This window comes from Micromys minutus (assembly GCF_963924665.1).
Source record: "Micromys minutus genome assembly, chromosome: 4".
Taxonomy (NCBI): domain Eukaryota; kingdom Metazoa; phylum Chordata; class Mammalia; order Rodentia; family Muridae; genus Micromys; species Micromys minutus.
Genome location: NC_137973.1, coordinates 76,785,866 through 76,813,423, shown reverse-complemented (window position 1 = coordinate 76,813,423; position 27,558 = coordinate 76,785,866). Strand labels below are relative to the sequence as shown.

The 27,558-nt window shown below is 44.4% G+C and overlaps 2 protein-coding genes across 3 annotated transcripts; both read right to left on the bottom strand.

The window, feature by feature from the left end:
* Positions 1-6,803: 6,803 nt before the first annotated feature.
* On the bottom strand, positions 6,804-13,439 carry LOC308420188 (UPF0690 protein C1orf52 homolog). The gene is made up of 3 exons (XM_080916095.1): positions 13,152-13,439; positions 12,411-12,609; positions 6,804-7,755 (listed from the first exon to the last, which is right to left on the bottom strand). Exons 1-3 carry the CDS (start codon positions 13,422-13,424, stop codon positions 7,685-7,687), a joined length of 543 nt encoding a protein of 180 aa, XP_080772221.1. The 5' UTR covers positions 13,425-13,439; the 3' UTR covers positions 6,804-7,684.
* A 2,920-nt stretch (positions 13,440-16,359) lies between these two features.
* BCL10 (BCL10 immune signaling adaptor) lies at positions 16,360-25,660 on the bottom strand. 2 transcript variants are annotated; one of them, XM_080916581.1, is made up of 4 exons: positions 25,466-25,660; positions 20,644-20,707; positions 19,848-20,136; positions 16,360-17,610 (listed from the first exon to the last, which is right to left on the bottom strand). In XM_080916581.1, the coding sequence occupies exons 2-4, from the start codon at positions 20,650-20,652 to the stop codon at positions 17,255-17,257; spliced, it is 654 nt and encodes a 217-aa protein (XP_080772707.1). In that variant the 5' UTR covers positions 20,653-20,707; positions 25,466-25,660; the 3' UTR covers positions 16,360-17,254. The 2 variants fall into 2 exon arrangements, with proteins under 2 accessions (XP_080772707.1, XP_080772706.1); XM_080916580.1 differs by lacking the exon at positions 20,644-20,707.
* Between the last annotated feature and the right edge of the window lie 1,898 nt (positions 25,661-27,558).

The window sequence follows — 27,558 nt, the reverse complement described above, 5'->3', positions numbered from 1 at the left end:
ACCCTTCCAGAGGCCTCTGGCTATGTTCTCCCTCATATCCACAATAAAAACCTTCCCCTTCACCATACCTTGGAGAGGTTGTGTTCTCACTTTATACAATAAACAAGTTAGGATCCAAATGATATCCATGCTGAGGACTCCACAGGGTTTACCTAAATCTCACTTTCTTGAAAGGAGCTGTGCACGTTAAGTATGGTGAAGCCGGATAGCAGTTGAAAAGTTTTTTTCCCCTTTCCACAGCCCCATCTTAATGTGAATGAAGTAGTCCATGTTTTCAGGGCTGATTTGCTTTTTATAGTCACTTGGGGACTAGCCTTCTCTCGGGGTGTCTCTGAATCACTTTCTAGGGCTTGTCACCAGAATGAGGTCAGCACTTCCACCATCCCATCAGCAAGCAAGGGGAAGACACTGTGAAGACACTGAGTATCTAGGCTCCGGCTTTGAAACGGTGGGGAAAACAGGAGGAAGCGGGGGAATAAGAAAGAGAAAGCACATCGCTCTGTGGTTGGAGAGATGAGTTCAGAGTAGGGAACTTAATCAGTTGAAAATGTGACGATTACTTGAAGACTTGAGACAACCGACTTATAGAAGGAAAGTGTGTTTTAGCTCACAGAGCAGAGTTTGCAGCTGCTGGTCAACCGGCCCAGTCTGAGCCTGTGGTGAAGTAGAATGTCGTGGTGCTAAGTGCATGGTGAAGCAAAGTCGTTAACTCATGGTGGCGGGGAAGCACAAGAGAAGGAGCAGGGCCCCAGTGTTCCCTTCAAGACGCATACCAATGACATTTGTGCTCCTAAAGGCACCACCATATCCTGGTAATGCGAAGGGCTAGTGATTGAGCCTTTCCACCCTTAATCCTTTGGGGACATTTACCAGACAGTCAGAGGACAGACTGCTGTCTCCTTTCTCTCTCTCTCTCTCTCTCTCTCTGCACCTTCTTTTATCTGAAGTGTACTTAGGAGAAGAAAAACCCAGAGGGCTTGTCAGTGAATGAGCACCTCATGATTGCGTAGAGAGAGTGCTGAAGGGTGAACCACCTCCCGGCTTGAAAGAGTTAAACAAGATGATGAGGCTGAGGGGGATTCAGGGCTGAAGGGGATGCTGAGGCTGAGGGTCTCGGGTAGGATGGATTTTCTATTTAACCAAACAGACAGGAAACTATTTTCCTAAGCTACATGCGATGGCACACAACTGTAACCCCAACACTAAGACAGGATGCTTACTGAGCACTGAGAGGCCAGGGCAGGAAATGGCTAGTTTGAGGTCAACCTGGGCTACAAAGGAAGTTTGTATTGAGACCCTGCCTTAATAAAACAGCAAATCCAAACCTACTTCAACGATTTTTGTATTGCAATAAATGTGATTTTTAAGCATGCATTGCTGTCCCGTAGGTCAAAACCCAAAATGACAGTAAATGGCAGGAGCCTCACACGGTCCTTTCCATTCCTGTCCCGGGCAATTAGGGAGGGGCTTTTATCACGAGGACTGTAGCAGGGAGAATTTCATTCATAAGGAATGTTTCAAAGATAAGGCAAGGGCCCAGTGAAGGAGTTGGGGGAGGGGTCAGAAGGACAAGGCTCAAGCTGGGCTCTGTTGTCTCTGTCAAGGTGGTGGCTTGCTTTTTGCTGTTTCTTGCCTACAATAGCGTTGTAGGATTTTTGTGTTTTCTAGAGACAGAGTCTCATTCTGTTGCTCACGCTGGTCTGGAACCTGCCATCTAGCTCAAGATGGCCTTAAACTCACAGTGTACTCTCCTGCCTCCCGTCTGAAAAGCAAGGCTCTCCTGCGCTCTGCAGATGCTCTAAGCCAATTAGGCAGGTCTGAGAGAGCGGCCAGCCTGGAAGAGACTGAAATGTGATTCCCTAACTAGGTGAGAGACTGGATCCTGTTACTTCTCCTCCAGGGGGATCCTCTCTTGGGCGCTGTTTTTTAATCCTCGGGATTTACTTTATCAGGAGGTGGGCTGAGCGGTTTCCTCAGTCCTGCAAGCCAGGACGAGCAGGCAGCTTCCGTCTGTAGGAGGGGGAAATAGTGCCTCGTTACAACCCTTTCTTCTCAGGGTAGCTCCTGCAGGGAGGAAAACCCGGATCTAAGGGACGTTTTTTTAGAGCTCCAGCCAGTTGCCTCTGGCTCCACCTAAGGTTTGTCTCTGCTAATTGCCACAGTCTTGGTAATATAAAAGTCGCGGGAGAGGTGGTTATGGGGAGCGGGGGGGGGGGGTGGGGGGGGGGTGGGGGGGAGTTGGGGATGGGGAGGATGGGGTGGGGTGGGGGAAGCTAGTCTACTTCTTTTTTCTGGAGTTCTCTTTTCATCCCAAATTTGTTTTTTGCCTACATCAGTCATCGATTTCTATTGCCGAAAGCCAAACGACCAGGTTCTCAATAGAAGCAGAAACAAGGACCATTTTTGAAGCGGTCTAAAAACAGGAGTATGGCCTTGGAGAAGAGCTAAAAGAGGACCCAGAAGAAACGCCACGTTCTTGGTACAAAGAGGTAGTTTGTGGTAAGAAGCTTAACATTTAGAATTTCAAGGTGCACAGAAATGTTGAAAGTGGTTATTCAAATGCAGCCTCAAGAAGTTGGCGGAAGCTGGTACACGTTCCTTTATAACCCCAACACGGGCTGAGGCAGGGGGATCAGGGTTTAAAGGTCATTGTCCACCACAGAACAAGTTGGAAGACTACGTGAGACTAGACTCTAGGTAACCCCAACCCCAACAGGAGAAGTTAGGAACATAAATTCAAGCAAATCAAAGAACTCTAAGCGTTATGGTTTCATGTTGAAAACTTAGAAAATCACCAAATGTCTTACCAAAGTCTTAAAATGTCCACCATAGCATTACTTATTGTGGTAATTTTTGGAAGTTTTATTGTCTGATAACTAAATGATAAACAAATTATGATACAACGAAGTTGAATAACTGTAAAATAGTTTAAAAGCATTCTGTGTGCATGTGTGTGTCCTAATCCATGTATGTGCACCATGATCATGCAGATGCCCTCAAGGGCCAGAAGAAAGCGCTAGAGCTCCTGGAACAGATGGTTGTGAGCCATTCAATACTGGTGGTGGGACCTGAACCCAGGTCTTCTACAAGAGCAGCAACTGCTCTTAATTGTTAAGCCATCTCTCTAGCACCCCCAAAATCAATTTTTGAAAAATTCTTGCAGGACTGAAAAGGTCAAATGTTAAGTAAAAGAATATTTCATCTTGTCTAGCATATGCACATGATATATGTAGAAAATTCAGGGAGTACTATGTAGTAGATTTCTGTTTTTAGAACGTCTACAGTGATGAAGTCTCATTTTTCATAATCTGCAAAACTTTCAAATATTAATATTACAAGAAATTTATATCTAACATTCATAAAATGAGAATTAATTGAAGCAACTGGACTTGAGCATAAGAAGGTATATTTTTGGTGTAAATGTCCTGGTTTTTGAAAAGACTAAATATGTTTGTAGCAAAAAAGTAGCAGCAAACACCAGACACAAGTATGCAGGGCTGAGTGTGCTTTGTGGCACACAGGTCCTTTCCCTCGCTTGGGACATTTCTGTGAGGCCACTGATATGCATTCTCTCTTGCTATTTGCCAAATTCCCATAATTTCTACTGGAAACGTGAGTTGAAATCATGAAAATAACAAAAAGATCTGAATATTCCATCAGCTACTCTCTTCGTTGTCGCTCATGTGCCCTGAAACAAATGCCCAGGGCAAGCAGATGAGGTGGAACTTTGCCCAGCTCCCAGGCAGGGTGACACGGGGATCACCTTTCTAGGGTTACAGTGGGAAAATTCAGCACCCTCTAGGACAGTTAAAAATACATAAAAATACAGTTTATCTAGGAAAAGCCATGTGCCGTGATTTAAGTTAGCATTTCTCCTTGGCTCCAGAGGACCCGGAATTCTATTTTCAAATGCACCCAAATCATTTCCCTTCTTGAAGCAGCAAGGCTGAGGGCACCTTGGGGTGTGGTGGTGAATTCCAAGCTTTATTTCAGAGTTCAGCCACTCTGGATTTCAGTCTGGGAACCCACAGTAAGCCCCTTTTCTGGGTGGCAGCCAGGCACGGGGAAGGGAGCTCGAAAATGCAGAAGCACAAATACAAGGGCTTATTATTTTCTTTCCCAACTACGGAGCAGTCAGGAAAAAATTAACCCTCTCATTTGTAGCCTCAATAACAGGCTTTAACGGATCTGTAGCCACCGATGGGCACAGATAATTGCACTAATTAGTTTGGTATGGAGGGACAGCGGGCAGGAGCTTAGGGGAACTCCAGTAATTAAGCTGAACTGAAGGACGAGGAGGGAGGAGGGAGAGAGAAATATGAAGTGAGGAGGGACTGAAGGAGAAGGGGAGGAGGGATGAAGGGAGCAGTGAGGAGAAGGAGAGGAGAGGGTGTCTTACAACTCTGACACACGGGCTCCAGATCACACTGGCTCTTGTTCTTTGGGGCCAGTCACCTCCTCTGTGGGAAGTGATTGTTCGGTCATCCCACTTTCCTGTGGGGTTCTAAATTTAAACTGTGCATTCACACTGCAAGGCATGCCAGAGAGAGTTGCTAGGATGTGAATCTCCTTTAGTAGAGGCAGGTAATTAGGCCAGGAAAACAGCTTTCTTCAATGGTACACATGCATCAAATCCTGTTTCCTTTTCTTTTTCAGGAAATGGTAAGCAGGCTAAGAGGGAGTTCCAGACCGAGTGGGACAGAATACTACAGACCTGCAGGAAGTGACATTTTGAGTCTGGCCTCTAAGCCTGTCATTTCATGAGCCTAAAAAAAGCAAGGCAACACTCATACCAAAGACAATACCAGTTGCGGGAAGACTGCTCTCCTAAGTCCTTTGGGTGCTGGTGTCTGGGTGCTATGATTTTTAAATGCAAGCCGTAATTAGAAATGAAAGAGGAAAACCAAAGAACCTTCAGGGAAAGGTTGTGGCTATCTGGAGACTTTTTGAGGCAAAGTGAGGGCTGGGTGATATAGCTCATTGTCCACCCTGGTTTTGATACCCAGCACTGCCTCAAACAAAGAAACAAGTGAAATGCTGGATATACTCACACATGACTGCATTATCTCTCTGTGGTAGGGTTTGAACTCAGGGCCTCGTAAACCTTGTACACAGCAAGCAAGCACCACTGAGCCACACCAGTCCTTGAAAACCATTTTTGGGTGGAGGATATAGTCTTACACTTGCTGCTTTACTTTCAGGCTCTAAAGATCTTTCATTTTCTTTTATTTTCCAAGACAGGATTCCATGGTGTAGCCCCGGCTGTCCCAGAACTTGCTTTGTAGACCAGGCTGGCCTCAAACTCAGAGGTCAGCCTGGCTCTGGGATTAAAGGTGTGCATACACCACCACTACCACCACCACCTAGCTGGAGTGTAAGACCTTGAAATATATATATTAGCCTTCCTAAGACATTTGTTGTCTTTGTATCTACCTGGTCCATCTGAGTGATGTTTCTGGTACATTTGAGGTCGGTTTTGGACATTCTTTGAAACAAATACACATGAATGTTAATTACAGGTGACTTCCATCATCCATTGCTCAGTGTTTTACTAGCTCTGGAGCCACAATGCCTTAGTCTCCCCAGAGTGAATTTAGTTTTACCATTTACTTTTAAATCTTTAAAAACAGTAAATGTTGCCAGATGTCGTGGCCATGCCTTTAATCCCAGCACCTGGGAGGCAGAGGCAGATGAATCTCTGTGAGTTTGAGGCCAGCCTGGTCCCCAAAGAGAGTCCAGGACAGCCAGGGCTATTACACAGACACTGTCTTGAAAAACAAAAGCAAATTTTAGAATGTTGATAGGTGACTTACCTCCTCCCTATTTTTTAAACATTAAAATATCCATTTTTGTGTGTGTATGTATGGGGTGTGTACACTGTGTAGACTGGAGGACAACTTGGAGACGTTGGTTTTCCTCTGTGTACTTAGAGAATTGCATTCAAGTTGTCCGATTTACCAGTTTACGAAACCCACTGGGCTATCTCCTCCACCCTTGAGTAGATTCCTCTTTGTACTTTGTTCTCTTGATTAGGGATAATAAACCCTCTTACCAAATTAAGTATTTTCCCCTTCTTGTAAAGAGCACAGCACAAAGCCTGGCCTACAGCAAGTACGTGGAACCGTTTGGCTAGTGACTTAGTATTGAGACAGATGTAGTGGCAAACAGAAATCAGTCTTGAATATGAAGGAGCGAACACCTGAGCTGGCTCTTGGAGAGTTGACTGGGTCACTGAGGAGCCAGGCTGAGCAGAGAGCAGACAGAGTGATGCCCCTTAACAGCACACCCAGGAACTGTAGGCCATCTCTCACAGCTCTCAAGAGCTGCGCAAGAACTGTAGGAAAGACAGGATGTTTTCACCAGACCTGTGAGATGGCAGAGCAGGGGAAGGGATGAGAGAAGGGAGATGCTGTGTCTTTGGACCACTATTTGGGGGCCTTTGAGACAAGTAGAGAGGGAGAGCAGAATATCCCAGCCTGAGGCAAACCTTACAGTGTGGGAACCAGGAAAGCATTCCCCGAGCTGGCAGCCTGAGTCTGCTTTGACTGGTAGGAAGGGTTAGAGCATAGGGTGTGCTGGCCCCAGGAGAGCAGGAAAGGACAGAGGTCCCAGAGTAAAAGGAAGATCATTTTACTTTGCTTGCTATATTGTCTGAAAAAAGCCTCAGGTGTTGGAGGACAGGAGTGTAAATTAGGAGCTCAGCTTTCAGAGCCTGGACAAGGTTTTAGGCTTCACTCCCAGACCCCCAAATAAACAAGCTGCTCAGTTAAATTGGAATTTCAGATTGCTTTTAATGTGTCTCTTATATCACATAACTCAAACAGACTCAAATTTAATTGGATCCCTTATGCTCTTTGCTGAATCTGGTCATCTTTCATAGAGAGCCTCATCTTCAGCGTATTCAGTGAAGAGATGGAATAATCGTACTATAAGGCATATATAAGTGCAGCCACTCCATCGGGATGAGACCTTTCCTAACAGGAGTGGACATGGGAGAGACGATCATGTTCTTGGGACATGACGGATGTTAATCTGACCAGCAGGCCTGAGTGACTGCTAGTCTCCACTCACTGCTGTGTGCCTCTGCCCAGCTCCTCGGGCTCTCACCACGAAACTGAGGACTCTCATATCTACTTTCTTTACAGGAGACTGTTGGAGAGAAGTATGCACAAGGCACCTAGAACATGGGAGGCTCTCCCTACATGCCAGTCCTCACTGTGAATTAAAACGTCACAGGGCAAGCAGGCCTTTTGTCACAAATACTTGTTAGTGGCATTCAGTAATAGCAATGTTAAGTAATTTTATTTCCATGATCATCTATTTACACTGTACAGACACTAATGAAAAGCACCCACAAGTTCACAGTACAATACAATATATTTACTTTAAAAATATAGTCCTTTATAAAAGGTTCATAGACATTGGCATGTCCATGTGACAAACTCTCAAAGCCTGTCACCAATTCTGTGATAGCCAGAATGCTTCCAAGTACTGTCAGTTCACAATCACAGGTCACCATTAGAGTTGTAAATACATACAGGTTTTTAAATAAAAGTGAACTCTACAGTGGAAAGTCTTGAGGCGACACTCGTCAGTTCGTTAACATAAATACGTTCATGGAGATGTGTGTAATGCACAAAAGCAAACACTCCGCCCAACGACACTTCTCAGGAACCACCACTCTCTACTTCTTCTTCTTGGCTGCTTCTGGCTCCACCCTTCGAGTCTTAGATGCAGGCTCATCTTTGTCATCATCTTGAGGTGGGAAAGAAGAGAGCTTCATAAGTAAGACTTTAAAAGTCAACACAAAAAAAAAAAACCACATTCAGCTTTATGCCAAAACAGTTACTCATTGGATGTTTAAAAATTAAAAACTAATTTTTAGAACACTGATATTAAATTATATATTAAATATTTTTAATTTGTAATATAATATTTGCAAAGTTACTTTTTAGGGACAAGTTAAAAATGTGGCATAAGATATTTCTGTGTAAACCAAGTTTTTCTGAAACAGCCACTCCTCAAACTCTCCAGCACACACACTTTGTGTGTTCAGATACACCCCATACTTCATAGGACAGAGCACAGTTTCCTCTACAAAACATACATCTTCCAGCCATGGGAAGTGAGCACCAGTGAGAACTGTCCTCAGATTTCACCTCCCAGTCTTATTATCGACCCACCACACGTTCTGAGGCTAAAAGCACAAGTGAAGGTCCAGACAACCTCACAGGTGTCTGCTCTAATTCTGTTCCACTCCTCCTAGGAGGTCAGAACTTCTTAATGGCAACAGAGTAAGTGGGCTCCACCCACCTTCATGTTAAGGAAAATTTGGATGGAGGAAGACTACAGAACAACACAGTAAATAATACCCACTCCTCCACACAGTTACTGTCTGTAACCACAGAAATTTTCCATTAATAAAAATGTCAATCCTGAAAAAGCCAACTTTTTTGTTCTATTTAAAAAACAAGCAAGTGGTTTCAATAAACACAGGTTAGCACAGATTAGCTGCTAATTCCTGTCTCCCCCAACAAATGTGTGATGTAAAGAATCCCAGCCAAGACTGAGAGATGGTATGCCTCACTTGGGAGGATGAGATAGGAGGACTGGTATGAGTTTGGGGCCAGTCTGGACTACAAAGCAACATATTAATACTGTCTCACCCTCCCATCTCAGAAGAACTCCACATACATAAATAGTTTCTGACTTCCCTACTTCCACGGAGCAGGGACTAAAGCCACAGCCTATGCCTTTTAGACAACCACTTCACACTAAATGCCCTTAGCGTTGACTTTATTCCCCCTTCTTCCTGTATCACCAAGACCTGCCTGATTTCATAATCTTCCTGCCTCAAGCCTTCTAGGCACTAAGAATACAGACAGGAGCCTTCATGTCTGGCTTAAGTTTATTCGATTTTTTGATCAACATGATATCCAAAGCCCAACCGGTATAATATGGTGATGTATAAACAATTTTGATATTTTAAGATGCCTTCATATTAAAAATGCTAAGGTTAACCTAACTGCTAAGGTTAAAGCACAAATTCTGTGAAGAAAATCTGTAACCTAGGCTGGATATGAATGTCTGATGCTCCTGCTCCTGTTTCTGCTTCTAAGTTTAGGGATATTGGTCTAAAGCCATTCTACCCATTAAAACAAAACAAAACAATTTTAGCTTAAGCATAATTATCAAGTTAACCTTGGAATTATTTTCAGAAATAGTACCATAAAAAGTTGAAAACATTTTTGAAAACTTGTATGAAACACATCAACACACATTAATAAGGGACATTTCTGTTTTTATTATTACATGACAGGTAAATGATCAAACACTGAAACCACATACCACAATTGCAAACCCCAGTTCCCATGAGTGGAACAGAAGGGCTCACGCCCTCTAGTGTCACAGTGAGGAACTGCCTCAAACACTAGGGCAGGAAAATTTGTTAACAAGCTATGACCATCTGAGTTTTACTTATGGACATTGCACAATCGCTAAAAAAGAAGCGCTGTTAAGCACTGAGGATCAAGACCTGATTTAATCTTTCTCAGATGCTCTAAATTATGAACATAAGTGGCAAAAAAGGCCAGAGGAGGAGTATGGGAAGGTGAAATAAAAGCATAGTAGCTTAATAATTAATTATAAACTATAGGTTAAAAAATGTCAGGGGCTGGGGAGATGATGGTTCTGGACCAGAATTTGAATTCCCATAGCTTCTTCAAAAAGCCTGATCAGTTTACACATGTCTGTAATCTCAGAGCTCTCACGGCAAGGCCAGCTAGACATGGCGTACATACATGACCAACAGAGAAAAAGTCTCAAACAAGGCAGAGAAAGACTGACACCCAGGTAGGTGGTCCTCAGGTCTCCACACTCACATATGTACTAAGAGAAAATATCAGCAAATTAATATTTTCAGCGACTTCATATGCCATGGGACTCTGCAATGGCAAAAACCACTTCCTCAATGGAAACCACTGGCTGAGGATGTGGCCAAGTTGGTGGAGTGTTCACCTAGCATGCAGAAAACCCTGGGTTCAACATCTAGGACTACATAATGGGTAGGGTGGTACAAACTTATAGTCTCGTTTTGAGAGGCAGAGGCTACATAGTGAGTTTCAGACTCAATTTCAAAAAAAAAAAGTATGTGTGGGGGGCCATTTATTACAAGAGTTATATTCATTACCCAAAGCACAAGTCCAAATTAACAATTTAATATTTATCTATTTTTAGTGTGTGTGGCACCCCTGAAAACACACTTCCTGAGACAAGGTTTCACTTCTGCCTGAGACCTACCAATTGTTAGACAGGCCGGCCTTCAAGCCCAAAGATTCTCCTATCTCTGGTTCCTGGGATCAGAGCTGTAAGCAGGTATCGATGCACAAGCATTTGTAGGCAGATCCTGAGAACAAATCTAGGTCCTCATGCTTTCGAGGAAAGCACTTTATGACTGTGCTACATCCCCAGCCTCAGGACCACTGGTGAATCATATATGATCTAGCTTTAAACCAGAAAACCTTGGACTTTTTGTCTTTTTCTAATGCTGACATTCACTTTCCAATGAAAAGGATTAGAATTAGCTATGGTAATGTGGGTGCTATTGGCCATTTATTTGAATTTCTGGTAACCGAACCCTTATAAACAGAGGATTCTTGCTTACTTGCATATAATTTCTGGTCTTTATCCTAAAAGGACAGAGATGTGACAGACTATAGCAACCTGGATATCAATTCTGGTCCCTGAGAAGAATGATTATTTCTTAAACAGTGAAAACAGGAAGGTAGCAAACCTCAGCTTAACAAAAATGCAAATTCTATTTCAAGGCTGAACTTGAAGTCCTATTTTGTCAGTTCCCAATGGTGTGAACTTAGGTAAATTCATTCATGTCAGACTGTTTTCTCATCTGCAAGACAAGTAATAATTGCCTGTGAGTCACTCCTGTGTGCGTTTGCTAAGAATATTAAAAAGCATTTACTGTGACCCTGGACAAGTCTTAAGCTCTCGTTTCTACATTTACCCATTCTAGGTCTGTGCAATTCTGTAAGGATTAATTTATTCAAAAAGACCTTTTAATCAAAGTACCATATAACAATGTATTAAAATTCACACTTCATTTAAGATCTTAAAAAACACGACACAGTATATATGTATAATCCCAGAGCTAGGGAGGTAAAGGCAGGGGACAGGGGTTCAAGGTCATCTTCGGCTATCTAAAATGCAGCCTTGCTAAACAGATCAAAAGCATGCCCCTGGGGACTCCTGCCAGTAGATACCCCTTCTCTAAAACACCTCTCAGTAAGGTTGGCCTTTGTATCGAAAGATCAGAAATCTGCTTAACAAAAAAGCAAATGGCTTTTAAAGCAACAGCCCAAAATGTTGAGCTCAATTTAACAGTCACCTTTTGAGCGCTCACAATGGCACTGGTAATTTGTGCTATACACAGGACCTGACCAGAGCTTGCTACCTGATAAACTTGATTTCAGAAAGCCTTGTGAAATAGTAACCACACACAACCAAGTTAGCAGCACTAGGAGAGTATATACTAGGAATTTTTTCACTTTGGTTTCTGTAAGATGCTGGCTTTACCAGCCAAGAGTTCAAAGCCTTCAGTCCTGACTAAGGTGCAATGCACTAAAACTAAACCCATCACAGTGTGGTCCACTCAGGTCTGAATTTCAAGATAGAAATGCTAGCATGAAGCACTTTAAAATGATGGTGGTGAGGGGGACTGAGTGGGCCACACACGGCTCTAGCTCTCTTAAGTTGTAGAGGTGGGGGGCGGGGCAGCCAGCTATACCATCAGATATGAATTGTAGAAGATCACCACTCGCTACAGTTGGAGACATAGAGAGATGGGTGTAAAGTTTTCAGGCAGATCACTGCAGCAGTCCAAGCCAGAGATAAAAGAGAATACCAACAAGGCAAGGCAATCAAACCACTACTCCAGGCCAGTCCTACCCACAACTGATTTCACTCTGCAGCCCTGAGCTTAGCTCTGAAGCACAAGAGCCTTCAGCGTGTGACAAGAATCCGTGAGTTAACACCTCTGCTCTAATAAGGCACTGTAACCCCACGTTCTGAGACTACTTACAGAATACTTACGAAATGGAGCAGAAACTGGGCATGCTGACACACACCTTCAGTCCCAGCACTGAGGAACTGAGGTAGAGACAGGCTGGCCTCACTTAGATTGCTCTAAATAATGAGTTCCAGAACATCCAGGTTACATAGACCTTGACTTGCACAAAATAAAACAAAAACCCGAATGATCGAAACAATTTCTTGTTAGCATTCAAAGACCATTCTGGGCTGGTCTTCCAATTCACTAGGCTCTAAACTTTGTTCACAGAGTATTTCCTTTTTTCTGAGAAGCAGCGAGGGCTGAAGTCTTACAGCACTCCTCTTACCCGATTCCACTGTCTCCCCCCCTTCCGGCAGCAGCCTGGCTTTCTTAGCATTCTGTGGGGCATCATCACCATTGTCTTCATAGATATTCGACCATTTTATCGCCATGTCCAGCTCTGGGGGCGGCGGCTTCTTCTCGGTAGTGTAGGTCTCTGGGGGTGGTACGCAGTTGGACTTCCAGATTTTGAATTCCTTTGGAGGCTGTTAAGTAAGCACATTAAGAAGCCCTGTGACGAACCGAGGTCCCCGCGGTGGATAGGAGCGCATGCACCTCCCTGCCGATTGCTCATCTTTCTGGCTGACTTTTTTTTTTTTTAAATCCTTTAGGCTTAAAAGACACTTTTTTAAAAATCAACATCACAACACTGTTAGGTGAAAAGTCAAAAAGGGCTCCCTGTATAAATAAAGCTAATAACTTTTAGTTACCAAAGAAGAATCCAGTCTCAGATACTACGGCCAGGCTGACCCCTTCAGGAGGCTGCAGCAGAGACACTGTCTTGGAGGCAGCAGCGCAGGCACTTCGGCGTCAAAGGGAAGGGGTCTCGGGGAGAAGCTGCAGCAGGGGGCGGGGAGTCACCACCGTTAGTCGTCGCCCCGCTAGGGGCCCCGAGCGCGGAGGGGCGGGCCCGGGCTGACACCCCCCAGGCTCCCGGGGCCGTGGGGACTCGCGGCATCCCGAGGGCTGAGTGGGTGTGGGGGGCGGGCGTCGGGCCCCGGGCCGGCCGCGGGGCCGGGGACCTCACCTCCTCCGGCGCCTTCACCACATGCCGCTCCCAGTCGATCTGCTTGTTGAGCGGGTTGTAGAGGAAGGCCGGGCGGGTTACGCTGCGGAACAACTCGTCCGGGCCCGGCAGCCGCTTCTCCGCCTGCTTCCCGCGGCTGCCGGTCGTCGGAGCCGGGGCCGCCTCCTTGCGACCGGCGTCTTCCGGCTCGCTGTTCTCCTCGTCCGACGAGTCGGAGCTACTGCTCCCGTAAGCCGCGAAATAGCTCAACGGGTCCTTCTCTTCAGCTGCCATGACGGCCACGGGTTCCCACCCTCTCAGCCGGAAACCGGAAGCCGGAAGCCACGACTGGCTCCGCCCCCTAGGCTGAAAAGTATTCGGTCTACGCCCCCTAGCGCCGGAGCCGCGCTGCTACTCCTGGGCGGAGTTTAGAAAGAGGCTGGAGGCGGGGATTCCCCAATCCCCAAGCAAGAAATTTGCTTTTTCCCAGGGATCCCTGGAAGAAAGCAGTGGGAGCCTTAGGATACCCGGAGGGAAACCAGTGGCCACAGTCAGACTCTGGGCTTGTAATTTAAAGCACAGAAAAGCCAAACATGGTGATGCGTACCTCTAATCCTAAATTGAGGAGGGTGGGCTACTGAAAATTTGAGGGACAGCACGGTTCCATGTAAGGCCCTCCTTAACAGCTAATACTATGCAGGAGACACTGTCTACAAAACAGTTAATAACAAACAAGCAGGGGGTGGGGGCGCACACTTCTAACCCCAACACTTGGGAGGATGAGGCAGGAGGATTGGAGTAAATTAGGGGTCAATGCGGTAATTTTACATGACACTCCTCCCCCAAGTTGGTGTCATTGTAAATATTTAGATCCCAGTTAAGAACGGCTGGTCAGAGGTGACACAGTCATTAATAACTTGCCATTTGGTCTGATTCTTATCTCCCAAATCCTACAGGACAATACTGTGAGTTTGGTAATGGGAGGGACTAGACGGCCTTGTTCATGTTTATATTCCTAGTATTTATTTGGTGGCCATCCACACGGACTTCATCAATGAATATCACTGGATTGTAATTTCTGGAATAGGCCTTCGTGTTTCGGGAAAAAGTTTCTTCCATCCAAGTACCTAGACTTGACAGGTATAAAATTGTTCCCAGAGTACAAAGTCCTGGGGTGACCCAAATCATCCTCAGTTCTGATACCATCAGCAAACTCAGGGTCTCCTCACCCATCCTCAGGCCCAATAGAGTGACAGAATTATAGAACCCACTGAAAGCTGAGTAACCACATCTACAGCTGTAGTAGCAAAGAATACAGCACAAGGCCAATTAAGGGAAGAGGTGTGGTCCAGATGATTCCACATTTGGAGCTTTCAGTTGCCCTCTGAAACATGTACCCCAGGAGGTAGAGCTTGCCTGGCATGAATGAGGTGTTGGGTTCCATTACCAGCACCCATATAAACCGGGTGTGGTAGTGCGTATTTGTTACCTCGGCCCCTGGGAAACGGGGGTGAATGCACAAGGATCCAATATCCACAGCTCTGCTTGTTTATACAGTGAGTCTGAGGAAACCAAGTTACCTGGAGACTGTCTCAAAAACAAACAGTAAGGAAGCAACAGGGACAAGACAAAATTACCAGAAAACCTGAGAGTTGTAGGAGTGGCAGAGGTCTTCTAGATTAGATAAAATATCTCAAGCATTAAAATTTAAACCTGAAAAGTTGATGTCAAGGGCTGCAAGGCGGTTCAGTCAGTGCCCGCTGCAAACACAGGACCACCTGAGTTTAGGTTTCCAACACCCATATAAAAGCTGGGTGAAGTGGTCCATTTGCAACCTTACGGTTTGGGGGAGCAGAACGGGGGGTGGGGGGGGAGCAGAACGGGGCGTGTGTCTGTGTCCCAGGAGTTGCAAGTCTAGTCAAATGGTGAACTCCAGGCTGAGCAAGTCACTGTCTCCAACGGTAAGATGGAGAGCAACCGAGTAAGACAACAGACACCTCTGGACCCCATACATAGGCACACACACCAACATGAATTCACACATATACTACAGCCACCCCCCACACGCATGCATAGTTATTAAAACAAGTGAAAAATGTAAACAAAAACTAAAAAACAAACTTAATAACAGCCACTGCCCTGGCCTGTTTTACTTTGCAGTACTATGTGAAGGATGAGCCCCCAGAAACCGCCTGAGGAGGCCTCTGTCTTTATGCCCCAACAACAGACATTCTAGAAAAGGTCCAGAGAAAAGTTGCTAGGGCTGGGATGGAAAGGAGGCTGAACAGGTACAACAGGAAAGGTTTTTTTTAAAGGCAGTGAAAGTAAGCTACTTGGTTATGCCATTTTTTGGGTTAATATGTAACATTATACATTGCTGAAACCTTTCAAGTTATGTAATGGAGGACCCCGATTTGCACTTTGGTTAATACCAACAAATATTGGTTCATAAGCTGTAACAAGTTATCATATCAATTTAAGTAGGGAAACGGTAAGGAAGAGGTCCTTACTTGTGCTAAATTTTTCTGTTAAACCTACAACTGTACAAAAAGCATGACTTTGTTTTTTTAAAGGCAGTAAAAAAGTGAATGTGTAATGTAATTTTTTAGTGTTAATATGGTATTCCTGAAAAATAACTTTTTAACTACTGTGTCCATTTAGTAGCAAATTATATGCTACCAAGTCAAACTAGCCCCTTGTCTTACACTTTTCCCTCTATCCCACTTTCAGAGACAGTTCTGATTACTATGTACTCTGGCTGTGATGGGTTAGTTGTATATGCTTGGCCTAGGGAGTGGCACTATTAGAAGATGTGGCCTTGTTGGAGTAGATGTGTCACTATGGGTGTGGTGGGCTTTAAGATCCTTGTCCTAGCTGCTCCTGCACCAAGCCTGCCTGGATGATACCATGCTCCCACCTTGTTGATAATGGACTGACCCTCTGAACCTGTAAGCCAGCACCAATTAAATACTGTCCTTATAAGAGTTGCCTTGGTCATGGTGTCTGTTCACAGCAGTAAAACCCTAACTGAGACACTGGCCAACCTGGAACTCACTCCACAACCAAGGCTGGCCTCAAACGCATGACTCTGTCTTCTAGTTCCTAAGTGTAGAATCATAAGCATGTACCACCGCATTTGACTCTGAAATATTTCTATTTGAAAGCTAGTATATATAAAAAGGGTTAGACATTTGAAAATCAGACATTTTGAATTTCTCTGACACATCACTACATTAAAAAATTTTATTGTTAATAGCAACCTTTCATTTCGTAATTTTAAATAATAGAAATATATAGGAGTTAGATGTCAGGTAAAATTATAATTTAAATGATAACAATCAGCACTTTTTCAATGTGTAAAGTTAGGCAAACTTTGTAATACAGTGAAAACATAGATGTAGCAGGTAACCGAGTGATACAGATACTAAACCAAACCCCGTACGCTCCACAGTCGACAACTCCAGTTTCTTTACCCACACTCCATATGGCAGTGTTCACCGAGGGACAACCAAAGGCTCAGAGCTAGTGTGAGTTATTACAGTATTACCAGTTAATTTAACACCTGCCGGGATAACATTCTTTAGGATAAGACTAAGGACACAAGGCCTGTAAAAGGCAAAGACTGGCAAGGTTAGTAGACAACAAATTTTGGCCAACTGAGGTCCAGGCTTAATGCCACCAGGTGTTTCCTCAGAACCAAGAAGCAGTGGAACATGGTTCTGAGTGTGGCCTGCTTTCCCAGTGTTCGGTGTTCCTGAGTCAGAACAGCTTACCGCTAAAATGTACTGCCAGATCCTTGGGAAAAACAATCAGACTGAAAACTTGGAGCACAATGTGCTAAGAATTCTCAGTCCACAAGTTGTTTTCTCAAATTGAGAAATATTCTGATAAAATTAGTCTTATAAAAAGTTCAAAATACTAAAATACCTAAAAATAGTAAAAAAGGACAATAACGAAAAGTACATAACTACCATGATTTACACCAAACTGTCCCTAGACCGCTTTACTCTATCAAACCCTATTTACAGAGAATGTGTACACTGTGATTTAAAAGGCACCCGTCACATGTGAGTGACCTGTCATCATGGTTTTATAGAAAGATACTAAAACCGGGCAGTGAGGTGTCACTGGCGTGACAGAGCCCGTGACCGCAAGGGGAGAAACATCTCACTTGAGCTTCCGCAACTTCCCCCGTCTTCCAACCGTAGGTCTGGGGGCAAAGGGGGAGCCCCAGGGTCCCCAGGCCGAGGAAGCGTGGCCGATGAGAAGCTGCTGTTTTCAATTCTGCCAACTTCCAGGACTGGTAGATTCAGGGAGGTCTCGGTAGAGAAGAAGGGAGCGGTGCTGGACTCTCCCTCTGGGTGGTACAGGACACTGGAGGCTCTCTGTTTCTCAGAGAAGTTGCTCTCATCTGAGTTGGACCTGGAGAGGTTGCTGGAGGCTCCGGCTGCGAAGGGCTCACAGCTGCTGCACTTCAGGCCTGCAACAGAGCATGCAGACTCGAACCAGAGGAGCCACACATGGACAGCTCTCCCACCTCCTAACTTCTCAGGGATTCTGGGCTAGTTATAAGACAACTACAATTTGATGTCTGAGGAAGGGTCTCATGCAGCCCAGGCTGGCCTTGAACCACTATGTAGCCAAGGCTGGCTCCTGTCACTACCATGGCAATTTATAAATACTGTCATCAGAACCCACTTCAAATATCACTTACTTTTCTTAATAAGAATACTACTGCTTACATTCCAGCTGGGGACACTTGTCTCAATAAAGTTAATTAAATGCCACATTATTCACATTCAACATATACATAGTTAATGGCTAAACAATTTTGGGGGTTGGAAGGGGGGGGGAAGGCAGGAGGACAAAAGGTGGCTCGGAGGTTAAGGGCACTGGTTGGTTTTTCAGGGAGACCGGGGTTCAGTTCCCAGCATCCACACAGTGACTCACAAACATATGTAACTCCAGATCCAGGGATCCAATGCTCTCTTCTGACCTTTGCAGGCACCAGGCACAAGTACAGACAAAACACTTAGACACATAAAAATACAGCTTAAGGGGGAAAAGCAGGTCCTTTAATTTTTCATAAAGTGACTTTTATAGCTATTTATTTTACCTTGAGAGAAGGGTCTCACCTTCTAGCCTAGGTTAGCTCTGCTCTTGTTAAGCAACCCAGGATGACCTAGAACTCAGATTCTTTCTGCTTCAGCCTCCTGAGAGCTAGGATTTTAACTACCATTCTTATCTAAGAAGTTCTTTAGCATTCTGGCAAAAAAAATAAAATAAAATAAAAAAGAAATACATATGCTTGATAAAACCAAAATGGGAGCAGGCGCACCCTCATATGTCACAAGCCAATCAATGGCAATTACCGATTCTTGAATAACAGGGTGTTAGAGCTTCAGGGGAGCAAGCAGGCATCTGAGGCACTATTACTACGAGGGCTGAGAAACAGGCACTGCACAGGTGAGCAGGCTAGCGCTCCGGGACCGTGTGCAGAGTGGGAAGGAACTAAAGTCAACCGAGACATCAGTTCTCCATCCAACACTTAACAACAGAGCTCATTCCTACCACAGAATTCTCTCACACCTGGCCCCAGGACAACAGGATGAACACCAACGCTATCCGTTCCGCTTAGTGAACAGTCAACATAGCTATGCACAGGCCAGGAACCCCGGCGTGACAATTCTAAGTCTAAAAGTAAATCTGCACGTCATCTTGTCTGCTAATTTTTTCAGTACTAGATACACCCTTTCCCCCAACCTTTCACTCGTTTGAGACAAGGTCTTACAGCATAGCTCAAATTTGTCTCAAAAATCACAATCCTCCTGCTTAAGCCTCCAGGTGCTGGAATTACAGCTGTGCACCACGAAACCTGACCCAGACATTCTACATAAAGCTCACGCAGAGGAAACACCCAGACATCAAGTTCCTTTGGACCAACCCTTAAACTGTTCATCCATCTTTGACGGCAAGAGCGCCCAACAGTTATACTCTAAGCACATGTAACACAGCGCTCTGGAGAATGGGGAGGGGCGGGAAGGGCAGGATGGGGATTTAAGCTGAGCAGACAGACCTGCACAGCATCCCATCAGAGTGCTGGGCTGAGGGTGACACAGGAGGTGACTTGTTCCCCCTTTACCGTCTCAGCTTCCAGCCACTCACAAATTGACTGCGTCCAGGTTTAGACTCACGCACGCTTATACTGGATTCACTGCTTATGACCAACTAGTGGGGAAAAACACAAGGAGGAGCAGAGTGAATTTAACATCCATCTCCTATGGACTGTTCTTTAGTTGTTGGTACAGATAGGGTTTCACTGCACAGACCAGACAGACCTGGGTTTCATGATGTAAACCCAGGTTGGCCTTGAACTTGTGGCAATCCTTCTTCTTCCTAAGTCTAGGAGGAATACAGGCATAAGTCACATGGGTCCTTTTCTTAAAATTTAATGTAATGGTATTTTCTGAGTTTACTTTTGAGTGGATTGAGTTAATGGCATATTTTAGAAATAAACTTTTATAAACACTATTGTTTATAAAAATATAAATGAATACAAAGAGAGTCAAATCACTTTTGTGTTATGATACCGTATCTGGTAAGAATGTAAAATGAATATAACTCTGACCCTTAAGCTTTTGGAAACCAAATGGTTGTGGTTTTGAAGGGTGTTGTTATCTCTCCGCTCTTCTCCCCGCCCTCTCGCTCTCTGCTCACCTTTGAGGTGCTCCAGTTTTATATTCCGGAGCTTTAGCACCTCATCTGTTATCTTCTGAATCAGGAAGTTCTGTGTCTTCTCCCTGCGAATGGATTCCACAAGGGTGTCCAGTCCCTTGGGGTTTTCCTGTAAGTAGTCTAACAACTTCCCAGCCCTTTTTCTACTTGAAGTTCGGCAAGAAATTTCTTCTGTGTCTTCTCTACTTAGTATTTTTTTTGCACGTAGATGATCAAAATGTCTCTCAGCTATGATTTTCTCGCACAGGTAAACACGTAAATTCTCTAAAGCCTACAAAACAAAAGAAGTAACACGGGCTTCAATGTTACTTTGTAACATGCAGGAAACCACAGGTGACTGGTTATTAGTTACAAATCTTAACTGGTATGAGGCAACATTCCGAAGCTGGGAGGCTGGGGTCCTTTAAAATGCATGCTAAGTAAGATGATGTCCAGCAGCTGAAGTTGGCCCAGTCCTCCGAATGCCCTGTTCTGCTTCACCCCCACACCTCACTAACTCCCAGCTGCTGTGAGGAGGGACTGGAGAAACAAGAAGTCTGCAGAGGGCACCTAGTTCAGGAGGAAAGAATAAAAACAAATTTCTGTTCACTGTAGTAACTATCAAGTAAAGAATTCCACAATTAGAACCACAACAACTTAGTGTGGAGTCTCACAATGTGCCACTGTTTCACGTTTATTTCTTCACTGATGAGAAACCATCAGAAACACACAAAACCCAAATACTTCCAAGGGCTCTATGTCTCTGCTCTGAGGTCAGTTAGAAAAACATACAACTCACACAACTCATGGAGACAGTCCTTGAAGGAGAAGGAAGGAAGGGAAGTCCTCACTGAGTCAGACCTCTGGAAGGGAAGGGAGAAGGAAGGGAAGTACATAGAGAACCAGAGAGTTCTTAAAACAACAACAACAACGAAATGTGGGACCAGAAGAAAGCCTAGAGTAAGGAAAGCTAGCTCAGGCTAGCCTTTATGAATTTAACTTCAATCTTCATTAGTTTTAATTGAAATTTTTTTTTAAAAAAAGCTATACATATTAATGAAGTACCATGCAATTAATTCTCAGGCATGCACTGTGATGTTTAAATCAGGTCCATGCTTGTCTTAATAAATGGTGATGATCTGATGCCACTCATTTTCTATCTGAGCCTCTATTAGACATGGGGTTTTGGGCAAATTAACCTGTATCTGTTTCCTCATGTGACAGTTCAGAGGAATAAATTAATATATGCAGAGTGTGATCGATCCCAATAGGGCAATGGTGATGGTGAGTAATTTGACTCCCATTTATTGTGATGAGTTAAAGGCAGTGGAAGATTTCTGTAGAGCCTGGCTGGAAGGTTGTCACAGTGAAGGCGTCTGACAGGTTTTGTCAACTGAATTCCCACACACATTTACTTATCTACACAGTAAACTTCAAACGTGTAGTTTGTAGCATGACTAGGAAAGGTGAACAAGATCTTAACAGCCACAGCACAATAGCTGAGAGCATTGGGGTAGAGAATAGCTCAGTGGTTATGAGCACTTGTTCTTGCAGAGGGTATGAGTTTGCTTCCATGTATCCACATGGTGGCTCACAATACTCCACAACTCTAGTTCCAGAGGATCTGACACCATCTTCTGACCTCTGTAGACATCAGGGATACACATGGTATGTATACATCCATGCAGTCAAAATACATATATTAAAAAAATATATAAAAATAATTAAGCGCATGGATCTGCAAAGAGATAAACTGCCAATCCTGAATCTGTAACGCACTGTGAGAATTGGTACGTTAGGGATCTTTCTTGACAAAATAAGAATAAAGAATTAAACCCATCCGGGAAGACTAGTTGGGATAGTGTGTATGAAGGTTCAGCCCAGTCTCTTCCACACAGTAGAGGTTCAGTGACAGTGACTATTAGATCGTGGCAGGCAAGACTCTTGATATGGCTCTGGCTACCTCTCTAGCTTGCTTCAGCAGGACCCTACCCTAGGACTTCTGCTCCATTTACAATTGAGGACTAGCACTGTTTCATGCTGCTATGTGTGTGATTTCTTTCTTCTCATACTCTGAGCTCCTCTTCATCTTTTGAGCTTGAAGCTAATGGTCAGCTCTGGAAAGCCGTACTTTAACATCCAGGATAACGACACAGGCCTGTTTTGCAGCACCAGATTCCTCCATCTTTCTTCTCATTTCCCAATTCATCCCCAGACGTTTCCAATGTGTTCCAACACTTTTCCCCACGTCACCAATGACCTTCTCTATTGATGGGTTCTTCCCACCTTCATCGGATTTGGCCTCTCAGAGCAGGGACATAGCTGATCACTCCCTCCTCCAAACATAATTTCCTTGCTGAACAAATATGACACTATCTTGATTTTTTTTTCCTTTTTGATCTCTATGCAACTTCTCTCTGTACCTTTCATCCCTTCTGGGGCTTTGCTACATAACCCAGCTGGCCCCAATGTTGTGATCCTTCTGTCTCCTCCCATGATGGGGACTGCAGCCTGAGAGCACCTGGAAATGTCTCCAACACCTTATCTTCTGGTTCTCATGTTTTCAATAGAAAGTTCATGTCTCCAGTTCAGACCTCTCTGATCTTCACTTGTACTCTTCCTCCAAGTCCTATCCTTTCTACGTTCTTAACATGTACCCGAACTTGTCTTTCATCCTCGTCTACGGCCTTCACCTTGATCCAGACTATCACTGCCTTTCAGTATACTCAAGTCCTTTCATGGCCTTTTCTACTTTCCCTCATCTCCCTGGTCTACAGAAAAGGCAGAAGGATCTTTAAAAGCCAAACAAACAAAACCCCATTAATTTGTTAGCATGACTCTACTAAGAGAAGAAAGTTAAGTCCTTCAAGAGTTTAATTAGCCACCTTCCTAATTTCACTGTTATCATCTGCTGTCTTCAATATTCTGACCTTACAAAGGTCCTGACTTAGGTCCTTGTCAAATTCTCTGCATCAAATGCTCTTCCCCGGGCTCTGTTATAACCTTTACAAATCACACCTGCATTTGCTCTGGTGTTTGTCTTTATAGCACTGACCAAATTTACAAATGTACAGTTGTAAAACCCTATACATACTTCTCAGCTTTATATGTTTATATGTTTGAAGCAGGTAAAAGCATGGATGTTCTGTCTACTGCTGTATACCCTGCATTTCAAAGTGCAGTCATCTGGATGAATAAAAAGTTTATTATAAGATTTTAAAGTTATTATTTTATCTAGTTTCCTTCATTCAAGAAACTGAACTATTTTATTTTACTAAGATTTATTTTATTTATATGAGCACACTGTTACTGTCTTCAGACACACCATAAGAGGGCACTGAATCCCATTACAGATGGTTATGAGCTAACATGTGGTTGCTGGGAATCGAACTTGGGACCTCTGGAAGAACAGTCAGTGCTCTTAACTGCTAAGCCATCTCTCTAGTCCTTTAGTTCTTAATTTAACTGTTACATTATCAACCTCAGACTATAACGTTATCGATATTTGTTAAAATGAAACAAATTCAACCAAAATAAGGGCATGTTGAATAACAGATGAAAAAGGGGGGGGAGCACTGAAGACATAAGCCTCAGGGGATCAGCTGTAGGACTGTGCTCCCCACTAACATGTGAGGTCATGGACTAAGACTCTCAATGGATGTGCAAAACCTCCTGGTACCAACCCCATGCCAAGCTTTCCACCATAAAAACTAATCCAATAACCAAGACAGCTAGCTACTAAGGGACTAATAGGTAGGTAACACATGGTGCAACACTGGGGGAAAGGTGCGACTCATGTCCCTGGCCAGATGCTGTGAGTGGTACAAGACTTTATCATGGTACTAAGAAGAATGCTCAAATTCCCATTCAATATTTTTGAACCATGGCTGACCCACAGGCAACAGAAGCCACAAAGAGCAAACCCTGAGACAGACAGAGCCTCATGTAAACAACTTCCCACCATTTATCAAGACAGATAATACAGAAGGAACACCAAGCAATTTTGGGGGAAGGATAATGAAAAGTTAGAGTTTTGAAAAGAAAAGAACATGGCAGGCAGTGATGGCTCATTCCTTTAATCACAACACTTGGGAGGCAGAGGAAGGGAAATCTCTGAGTTGAGGCCAACCTCGTCTTACATAGGGAGTTCCAGGACAGCCAGAATTACACAGAGAAACAAAACAACCAAGTGTATGATGGTATAGCTTGGTTTCTGGTAGACACCTGGAAATAAAGGCCTGGAGTCAAGAAAAAAGGAGGTTCAAGTAACGCGGATGAATTCTGAAGCGTGTCATAAGCAGTTTAAAAAATATTAGGGTAGATACCTAAGAAAAACGATTTTTACAGACACCCTCCAGTTTCTCTGTAGTTTCTCTAAGGTTATGGACATCTGCTACAGGTCTAACCTGAAACTGTCAGAATGGGTGACATCAATGAACCCCCTGGAGCAGAAACAAAGGTCTGCAGCACTCTTCCCTCTACCTACAGACAGATCTTGTCTTGTTTTTCCAGCTATAAAATGAAAAGCGAGTCTCTTCCTTGCAGGTTATTTTAACAATTGTGAGAAAAGTCAGAACTGTGTGAGACAACTGTGACTAGCTACCATACTTTACGGTTTTCCTGGCATCTTAAGACCATAGTGGTTAGCAAAGACCTAGTCTCAAGTAGAATGTGCAGCTTCCATACAATAAGTGCCCTCCCAATTCCACGGAACACGGAAACGATGGCAGTAATCCCAGCCGTACCTTTTCCTTCTGGTTCTGAGCTATGAGTTGTAATTATGGGTATTGGTGCAATAAACCTTTACAAGGGGTAAGGTATATAGAAAAAGGGATTGGAAGCACATGGGCATCTTCAACAACTTGCAGTCAAGTTCACAAAGACGATTTTGCAACAGTACTGCGGTGCTAGGTAAGAATGAGTTATTGTTTCTAATGTGAATTCATGTATATTATGTGGTGCTCATCTGATTTTTTTTTTTCTGGCAAAAGACATGGCTAAAGGGAATGAAAGATGAAACACGTTGTGTTTAAAGCCATTTTCTCAAATATTAAATGTGTCTGTGAAGTTCTACATAGTCTAAGCATAAGAGTCCAATTTAGCCATGAGTATTGTTAACGTTTACCTGGGGTGTGCTTCTCCTTTCGGCGAGAAGCACACCCCCTTCATTTAAATATGTGGGCGTCTGATTACTAGGGGAATTCCAGGGCGTGCTTTCAGCTGGCGAGCTTTCCGCAGCCCCCCGTGTAGACAAGTTTCAGCTATCTGCTCTTATGCCTGGGGCATACCTGGTCCAGAGCCGGCTGTAGACAGAGACTCCGACCACTCCCTAGCCTAGCAGCTCCCGCGGGGATGGGATGGGGTTGGGGATCAGCAGGATGGAAAGCCACCAGCGAGAAGTGGATGGCAAAGAAAAATCCAAGCAGGCGCCGACAGGTTTAACCGTGGACTCACAGGTCGCTGCTGGGTTATTTCCAGCCAGCCCCGGGGAAGCAGGCGGGTCGTGCTGTGCCCGGACCTAGCGCTCTTCCGACCTGAAGTTCCCCGTCGCTCGGCTCCGGGTTTCCGCTTTCCTCCGCCCCCACCCGCCCCGCTGCGCCCAGCCCGGCTGAGCTACTCACGTCCTTCTTCACTTCAGTCAAATCCTCCTCCGTGAGTGACGGCGCGGGACCCTCCATGGCCGAGGCCGGGATGGCGTCCTTCCGGCCCGCGCCACCCCGCCCAGGCTAAGGGCTCCGGCCTCCGAGAATCAGGCTGGGACTTTAGGGGACTAGAACAGAAGCGGGGGAACAGCCGGTCCACGGAACGCGGAGGTGGAGACCTCAACGCCCCACTTCCGGCTCCGCCTCTGGGGCCTGCGGCGCCGCACTCAGGCACCAACCCTTCGGTGAGGCGGGTCTACCTGCAGGCCCCGCCCACCGCCGTGCCAGCCAATCACTACTAGTCTGCGGTTTCGTCCCTTCTTCCGGAGTGGCTCCGCCCACAGCGGCCGTCCTCTCTCAAACCACGCTCCACTTATTATTTACATAGGGTTGCGGATTGGCCCACTGAGAAGGGTTCGTTTCCGTGGGCGGGGCGTTGGCCGCTCAGTTTAGCGGGATCTCCCCGCCCTCGCAGACGCCTCATTTGGGTGGGGTGTGGGCTGAGCTGGTTTTGGTTTGCTTCTCTTTTCCAGATGTTGCGGAATAATTTCCTGTTGTGCTGGGCCAGGTTTTACAATTGCTTGAACACACACAAATGTATACACATAATTCAGCACTGAAATGTTTGAGAGCCTGGATCGGGGCCCACTGCCGTTTACCACTTAGAACTAGGGAGACATGAGCAAGAAGATATTGAGTGAAAATAACACAACACAAATTAAAAATAAATAGATAAATAAATAAAAGCAGCAGAAGTGTTTGGGTACTTTTAAGTCTATTCGTTAGGAACATGTCTCCTTATTAATCTATGCAATAGAGATAAATTTAAAAAGCTTCTAGGGCCTCTAGGAGCATATTTAAAGTTTTGAAGCTACTTGGTGCACAGTTGCACTCTCTTATTGTTATACTTTATCGCTGCGAGTAAGTAAATTCTAGGCATGTTGTGATGGGGAGGTTATTTTATTGGAGGCCAAGTGGCTATTTCAGAATGGTGTTTTGCCTGGTATCATGTATAAATCATGAGCTAGTGGATGAGGCTCTCCACATAGAGTCCTAGGCAGAAAAGGATTATGTGGTCAGTAAGGTAAATCTGCAAGTATAGACCGGAATGACAAGAGGACCAAAGACAAATCTTCATCTCAAACAGAAGAACCATAAGAGGCTTAAAGCCACATCCACACAGTTTTGATCAGAGTCCTGGAACCTTGGTGTTCACATTATACCAGACCCTTTCTCACACTGATGTCTAGTATACTAGTGTTTTTCTGTGTCCTTAGTCATCCGGCATTAGTTATAACCCAATTGGCTTAATCATTTGCTCTTTCCTGTAGCAAGCACCTGTTTAATGCCAGCTACTGAACTACACCCAGATCTTCTAGGTTTTGATGAATAACACAAATCAAACACCCCTTTCCTTGAGCTAGGGTGTGGTGGCGCAAACTAGCTAGATGTGTTGTTCAACAAGCTCCCTGCGTCTGACCCAGCTGTAAGCAGGACTAAATCGTAAACTTACTTAAAACATTAGGAGGGTTTTTTCTTTTTTCTTTCTTTCTTTCTTCCTTCCTTTTTTTGTCTTTTTTGTTTTTTTTTTTTTTTTTTGAAATTTGTTTTCACATCTTGGATATGTGGTTTTTTTGTTTGTTTGTTTGTTTAAACGCTGTAAATAGCAATATCCTATCTCAAAATAAAAATATTGGACATAGTTGTAATCATTTGGGAAGCCGAGGTAGGATTGAACAGTTCAAGATTATTCTGGGCTACTTAGTAAGTTACTGGGCCAACCTGTGCTACATAGTAGGACCCTGTCTCCTACAAGCAGAAAAACAAAAATGACATGTTTCCTCATAAAATTTATATTATAGCATGTCTGGGGTGGTAAAGGTAGACATTTGAAAAGTTTTGTGTGTAAGGTATTTAATATGCTAGGAGCTCATAAATACTAAGAGGAAAAGTAAAGCCGGGGGAAAGGGTGGAGATGGAGACCACAGCAAGAGACAGGATACATTTCCTACCTGCAGGAAGTGAGGGAGGAGCCCGAGGACATGGGAGAAAACTGCGTTGAGAGCATCGCA